The following is a 7,770-nucleotide window of genomic DNA, read 5'->3' as shown; positions in this document are numbered from 1 at the left end:
CGCAGCCCTCCCTTCTCCACACACACAATCTTCTTCTCCCCTCCCCCAGTGGTTGCGTCCGTGACATCATCATCATGGCAACAAGAGCTGCAGCCTGGGACGGAGGAGCCCGTGTGATTCCCGGCGGCGGCGGCGGCAGTGGCGGTAGCACCAGCAGCGCCGACGGAAGTGCGAGGGCTTGTCTCCTGTTATCCTTCACCGGGTGCTCTTGAGAAGGCGGCTACCACAGTGCCTACACCGCCCCGCCCGCCGCCGCTCACGGTGTCCGCGTGTAAGGGGAGGGGGACAAGCCGAGGAAGGGAAGGGGCGCCGCCACTGCTGTGGGGCCGCCGCTGCGGAAGGAGCTGCCGCCGCTGCTGCTGCCGCTGCCAGGTCACTAGTGAAAAGGAGGCGGTGGTGGCGGCGGCGAACATGTTTTCAGTGAGGATAGTGACTGCCGACTACTACATGGCCAGCCCGCTGCAGGGGCTGGATATCTGCGAATCCCCCCTCACCCAAGCCCCTGTCAAGAAGGTGCCGGTAGTGCGAGTCTTCGGAGCGACCCCGGCAGGTAAGCGGGCGCGGGGCGCCGGGGCTGCCCTCCCCGCCGCGCACACGCGCGCACGCTGCCGGCCCTCTCGGTGGAGCTCTGCCGCCTCTCCCTTCCCTCCGCCCTCGTCTTTCCTCCCGTGCGTGACAAGAGGCGCAAAAATGTGTGTCCGCGCGAGCGCTGCTGCCCCCGGCGGGGGGGCGGCGGGCGCCTAGTGTTTACACTGCGTGCGGGCAGCAGGACGCGCACTCTGGGGTCGCTGGCTGGGGAAGTGAGCGCCCGCGTTCACCCCTCTGGCCCCAGAGGCTGGGCCAGGTGGCCGCGCCACGTCCTGCGTGAACCGGTCGCAGGTCCCCGCTTCTGAGGTCTGTCGCTAGTGGAACCACGGACCGCCCCCCCTCCCCCCGCGCGTCTCCCAAGTGCCCCTTTCTAGAAATGGTTTTAAGAGTGGGAAAGTGTCAGCTCTGGTGTGGATCGCTCTTCGTCGCCTCTTCTCACCAGCGCTCTCCTCTGCCCCTTCCGGAGATGCAGTAGGCGGAAGAGTGGCGCCTGGGGCCAGATGATCTTTCTCATTGAAGTGACCGTGTGGTTCCGCTCGCCGTGTGTGTAGGTCGTGACTCTTTAGTTTACAGACTCGGAGTCTGGGGACAGGGCGGCGTCTTCAGGTGCAATGCTTTCAGGGAAATTGGCGTCCTTGGAAGTACGAAATGCGTATTTATTGTGCCCAATATAAAACCTCCCACTTAATAGCGGGCATTTCTTAGGGACACAAACATTTTAAATGTTCCTATCCTGGGTTGTAGAGTTGCGTTGTAAGTACACGTATATTTAAACCAAAAGACTATTTTGAAGAACGAAGTGAGGGGATACAGCAGTGACAGAAGCTACTTTCTCAGAAGCTTTGGGGGGTTTATGGTAATATAAATAGGATAGTGGCCAAATTGACAGTGTATTTTTTTTGGTTTTTTGCTTCTCTACATGCTCTGAACTGCCTACGTGAAATAATGGAGCTACCTCCAGAAAGGGATGGTCTTACTTCTAGCTGTGTATTGTCCTGTGGGACTTAGGATGATAGCATTTCCCACTTGATGCTCCTCGCGCTAATCACCGTTCATGCTATTACTACTGTGTGTGTGGACTACCATAATAATAGCCCTACTTTCCCAAACGTAAGCACTCATTCCAACCAGTTATCTTTTCATGTGGATTTTCTTTGTTAAAAATGTCAATGTTGTAGTGCTATTTGGCAGAGTATTTCTTTTTAAAATAGTGAAAAAGATTTTCATTGATAGGGGCCTTGTCAAATGGGGAATTTGAGTGCTGTTAACAGTTTGTTCAAGGTGTGACACTTTACATTATCTGCCCTTTTAAATATAGTGGTGCTGTCTTTGTGTCTAATTGTAATTTCAGTGTAATATACTGTTTGTTTTTACTTCAGGTGCAGAGAAGGAATAAGAGTGATGTTGATATAGTTCTGTTCAGCCAGGTTTCCAATTTATAAATGGACATGTTCATATATTGTGACATTTTTGTGTTACAGTTTGTAAGATTGGAATACTTTTCTACACATAGTTTTTGTTTCTCCATGCAAGTTATTAAATATGTATCCCTGAGTGATTTTCAGGCTTTGTTTTATAGGAAAGTTTTGTTTGTGGAAATAAATATATTTCACTGTGAGCTAGCAATAATTCTGTTACATGAAAAAGTACTTTTTAAAAATAAAGAATATGCTGTTTTTATGTTTTTCAATATTTAAAAAATATACATGTAAACTAATGTATAATAAATATTCTCTCCTGTACTAGATTACCCCTCCCCCAAAAAATCCAAAACGTTTTTAAAAAATATATTTTGAAATATATAATGTAAATGAATATGAAATTAAGACTTTTTATATATGTATTGAGAATATAAAACTTGCTACAGAGAAACCCAAACTTCAGTTTATTAAGAATTATCAAATTGAATTTGCTGTAAGTACAGTTCAGTTTCACGCATTAAAAAAAATGTTTTTTCTACAGGTGAAAAAAATTAGAAGTCTCTGGAATGCATTTAGAGAGTGCATTTTCAGAAATCAAGCCAGTATTTTTAGCATGTCAGAAACTCCCAGTAAAATTAGTATTAATTAAACGTAAATAAAAACTGTACAATTATCTGCTTCTGAGTTTCACCCAAAGAAGACTATTCTAGTCCACCCAGTAAAATAAAACTTGAAAATAATTAATATAAAAGGGAGGTCAATTTGGCTTAGTAAAAGTCTGAATGCTAGAATTTTTAATGAAGACGCTGTGTGAAAGTACAAACTGTATTAATAGATCCACAAATTAGTAAAATAAATTAATGAAAAGTTGTAACACCTAATAAACCTATATTAATAAAGTACCATACCTAAGTCTTTCAAATACAGTAATTAATTTTGGAAGTCCTTAATTCATTCTTTGTTTTGGTTTAGAGACAAGATGTTTTAAAACTGAATTTGCTTTACAAATGAGATCCCGGAAAAGGGCAGCAGGAGAAATTCCTCTCCCAAAAGTGGTTATTTCAGATTTACACTATGAATTCGGACCTGTTTGGTTTATTACATTTTTACTAGTCAGTTTTCCTGTTACTGCATGAAAAGTATTTTTCTGCTTTAGAAAACAGTCCAGTTGACCTCAGGTTGTCGTGTTTTTTGAGGCCATATCCTGAGAAATTTAAGAAATAAATTGTTTTAGTTTTAAAAGGTCCTATATCTCAAGGTTGTAAAATTTGAAAAAGTGTAAAAAAATTGCATGTTCAAATTTGAATGTTAAATCCTTACTGATTTAAATCCTTGTTGACTGAAGATAATTCCTGAGAGAATCAGATAGATTTTCATTGAGTGATGGAATTATTATTTTTAAAAAGACCTTTTCAGCTTGCTTGTCTTTTGGTCATTTTTAAAATGTCTTGAACATTGTTTTGACATAACAGTGTATTAAGAAATATAACATTTTGGTAACTTGTTTAATGGAGGGGAAGCAAGATTACAAATAACTAAGTACAGATCAGTGTTTTTTCAGGTTTCATTGTGACGACCTGACCCAGGTGGACCTGGGAAGATGTCCAGTCAGTTTCCACATCCCAACTTTGCTTAGTTGTTTGATGTAACTCGGTACTGAGCTTAGATGGCTCTCTCAGTTTTCTCAGCACCAGGTTAAACAGAATTACCCTTTCAGAAAGCTTCCCTGCTGAGAGGCAGAGTAGGGAGTAAATAGAGGAGTGTGAGTGGGATGTTCAAAAAGCAAGTAATTATCAAAGTAGGCCAAACAGACTATAGAGGGAGCTGCTTGTCTTTAAGATTACTGTAAGGAACTCTGCCAATCCGCTAAGTCTTTTCAGGAAGTGAAAATTTTACATGTCCAAGATGCTGACTGTAAAACATGAATCAAATACTTCAACATAACAGCTTGATAATTAAGAAATGTTCTGTAGATTTTTGTAGTTGCTTAGTAACCTCACTATTTTTTGTAAATCTGTGGATTATTAAATACGCTCGAAATGACTAAAAATTTGAAAACTACGGCATTTATCAACAATTCATGAATTGTTTTCTAATTCTGATATGGCATCATGAATAATTTCTCTAATAAAGTCTTGTTTATCATAGCCTGTGTTAAGCTACTTAAAAATTTTTAAGAATATATGATGCCTATTTGATATAATTCATAGAAAAACTCAGGAACGCTACTGAGATTTAGTGATTTACCACAAAATATTAGTCACTTAGGTATTTAAAGTCCTGAGTAGCAAAATTTATTAGCTTTCTGTATTATATTTGATTTAAAATAATAAGCAAGAGCCCTCTTAAATCTGTGGACACAATAGAATCTGCTAATATGTGATTCCATTCATTCAGTGAACACTTAATGAGAACCTACTGTGTAATATTGAGCCTTTTTTTTTTAGGTGCCGTCGTTATGAACATCTTTTACCCTCTAGAAGCTTACAGTATGGTAGAGATGATAGACAGAGATGTCAACGTATGTCAAACATAGTTTGGAGTATAGTAGAAATGTGTATAAGAGCCAGGCCTTAAAGAACGATGTGTTTGGTGACATGTTCAGGTGGCAAAAAGGGGAGTCAGGGAAGGCTTCATGAAGGAAGTATGGATTAAGTCATTTTAAAGGAATTTTAAAATGATTTTAAAATTCTGATAGAGGAACAGATACAAGGTAATTTACAAATGAAGCAAAAATTGCTCTTGGCAGGGCAGCTTGGCAATGCATTTAAGAATCCTTCAAATGTTCTTTTTTTGACCCAATAATTCCAGTTTTAGGGATTTTAATCTATGAATGTAAATCTTTTGGCAAAGTTTGATTATCTTTTGAATCCATCCACTTCTTTTCATTATTCATTACCACCCTAGTCTAAACTAGTATTTTTGGATGCATTTGCAACAATAGCCTCCTAATCTTGGCCTACCCCAGTCCATTCTGTTCCCTTCCAGTCTATTTTCTCCACTGTAATGAGAGGGATCTTTTCAAAATAAAAACCTGATTGTATCACCCTACCACTTGATATACTTCAGTAGCTTTTCATTGCATCTAGGATAAGGACAAAGCTACATGTCTTGTGTGGTGACATCTACATTTCTTACAAGGTCTTTCATACCTGGCCCTACCTTTCTATCCAGTCATGGCTTGGGCCATGTTCCTCTTGGCTTTGCTCTTTGTGTTCCAGCCACATTGGCCTTATTTCAGTCCCTTATTCATGCCATGCTCCCTCCCACAATGAGGCCTTTGTACCTGCTGTTCCCTCTGCCTAGAATGTTTTTCCTTTTCCTTCACCTAAACTTTGATTTATCTTTCCTCAGGGAAGCCTTCCCTATCATAGACTCTCAAAACTCCATAAACCCTCCTTCATAACACCTGCTATAGTTGCAATTTTATATATGTTGGAGATTAATGTCTTTTCCCCCCCAATACTCTCCTTAAATGCTGGTTATGTGTTTATTTTTGCTCACCATTATACAGGCAAAGCTTACTACAGTGCTTGAAACAAGCATGTGTTGCAGGAATTAGTCAACAGATGATAGTCATCACAGAGAACAACCCCAAATGTCCAACAATTGGGAAATGGTTACACAAATTGGGTATATTCGGGGAGTAAAATTTGTCATTAAATCATGTTTTAGAAGAATGTAAAATAATACTGGAAAATGCTGTCAATGTATTATGTGAAAAGTCGATTACAAAATAGTAATTTGTTAAATATAGAGAAAAATACACCAAAATATAAAAGTGGTTTATCTCTGGAAAGTGTGTTTTGTATTTTCCAGATTTTCTACAGAGAACGTGTATTGATTTTATAAGTTGATAAAAACAATTGACCATGTACAAAATTAGAAAAACTAGCTTTTTAGATATGGTTCATAAAAATAGAGAAAAGAAAAGACCTGACTGAGGTTCACACTGAGCACCAAAATAAGTAGCAACTAAAATGCATAATTGCATGATAATAGTGTTGAATTTGATTGTATAAATTCAACATAGGAACTGCAAAAATGATTTTTACACTAAAGCAAGCCAGTGATTTCTGGTTTTATTATACTCATATATATATAAACTGATTTTTAAAATGTTCTGAAAAGTAGTGTGGTTTTGGCACATGACATCAATGAAATAGAACAGAGACCAGAAATATATATAAAGACTTAGTATATGATAAGAAGACTTGCTTAATAAATAGTGTTAAGATAACTAGTTAGTCATCTGGAAAAATAAAAAGTTGGATTCCAGATGAGTCAGAAGATTTAAATATGAAAACAAATAAGCAAAAAATGTAGGGTAATTATTTTTATTGTAATCTGGGAACACTATGAAGACTTTTCAAAGTATGAAATAGAACCAAAGCCATATGGCTGGATTTTACAACATAAAAATAAAATTCTGTATAGAGGGAAAAAAATCATACAGTGAAAAGAGAAACAATAATAAATCTTACTGGTACACTTTTCACAAAGGACTAATTTCCTCTTAATGTACAAAGAATTCCTAGAAAATAACCCAGTTAAAAAATGAGCAAAGAGAATTTATCTGAAAAGATAGGCAGTTTTATTTATGATGAAAATATAAATGAAAGCTATAACATGCCTCTCATTACCTATCAAATTAGGAAAGATCAGTTACAAGTGTAACTTGCAGAGGGTGCGAGGAGGGGGAACGGTCATTCTCATACATTGCTGGTGGGAATATGTGCTGTTCATTTTCTGTGGAAAGCAATTTGAAAATCATTTTCAAAATTAAAAATGCACATAGATTTTGAACTAGTAATTTTATTCAAGAATTTCATCTTATAAAAGATTTTATATATGTGTCAAGTGAACGTGTAAGAATAGTTGTGGTAGCATCATTTGTCATTGCAAGAGATTGAGAACAACTTCAACATTAATCCGTAGGGGAGTGGGTAAGTAAATGATGGTATGTCTATTCAGTGGAATACTAGGCAGTGTTTAATGAAAATATCAAGGAAACTGTACTGTTACGATGCCATGCCTAAGATATACTAAGAAAAAAGTAAAATGTAAGACTCCATGTATAGTATCCTTGCCATTTGCATGATTTTACAATATATATAAAATATGTACTTACATGTAAATATCAATATATTATATAGATAAATAATATATTTCTGGAAGGATACATGAGAGTTTGGTAATAGTGAGAGGAACTGGTGGCCTAGAGGACAAACGTGGGAGACTAAACTTTTTACCGTATACTGTAAAAAATACTAGAATAATTTTTTCCATGTGCATGTAATACCTATTCAAAGTTAATTTGTTAAGTTACATTGTGCTTGTCAGAGTTGATAAGGAAGAACAAAAATAAAAGACTCCATGTATTGTAAACACTTGTCAAATGATTACTGCAATACTGTTTAATTTTAGGTTTCGCTAGAGGATTTGTAAAATTCAGAGCTTCCCGTTGATGTTACGTGGCTTACTGGAGGGTGGCTCTAGTGGAGCGGGATCTAAAGGAAGGCTGTGGGGTTCTTATAAGCATAGGCAGATAAAATGATGAGCAACTAGCAGTTACTTTTCCTTTTAGTATTTTGAATGTATTAAAGGAGGTGCTTTACTTTTTGGAATTTACTTCAGCCAGCCACAGAGCGTATAGATAGCTACTTGTGAAGAAGGGTCCTGGAAGCTGCTCTCCGAGTTTGTATTCTGGGTGCCTGAGGAGTATGTCACCCAGTGCAAGGTGCAGCCTACTAATGATGAG

At 38.4% G+C, this 7,770-nt stretch overlaps 1 protein-coding gene across 2 annotated transcripts in view; it reads left to right on the top strand.

Moving 5' to 3' along the window:
- The first annotated feature begins 1 nt into the window (after position 1).
- Positions 2 to 7,770, top strand: part of REV3L (REV3 like, DNA directed polymerase zeta catalytic subunit) — a 173,092-nt gene continuing 165,323 nt past the window's right edge. For both annotated transcript variants that reach the window (XM_037065055.1, XM_037065057.1), the window contains exon 1: positions 2 to 550. In XM_037065055.1, coding sequence (XP_036920950.1) covers positions 412 to 550 — 139 coding nt within the window. In that variant the 5' untranslated portion in view covers positions 2 to 411. The remainder of the gene's footprint in view (positions 551 to 7,770) is intronic.

Source organism: Sturnira hondurensis, unplaced genomic scaffold (assembly GCF_014824575.4).
Source record: "Sturnira hondurensis isolate 20B ecotype Veracruz unplaced genomic scaffold, ASM1482457v3 Scaffold0015596, whole genome shotgun sequence".
Taxonomy (NCBI): domain Eukaryota; kingdom Metazoa; phylum Chordata; class Mammalia; order Chiroptera; family Phyllostomidae; genus Sturnira; species Sturnira hondurensis.
Note: the sequence above shows the minus strand (reverse complement) of the source record. Positions and strands in the feature narration are given on the sequence as shown.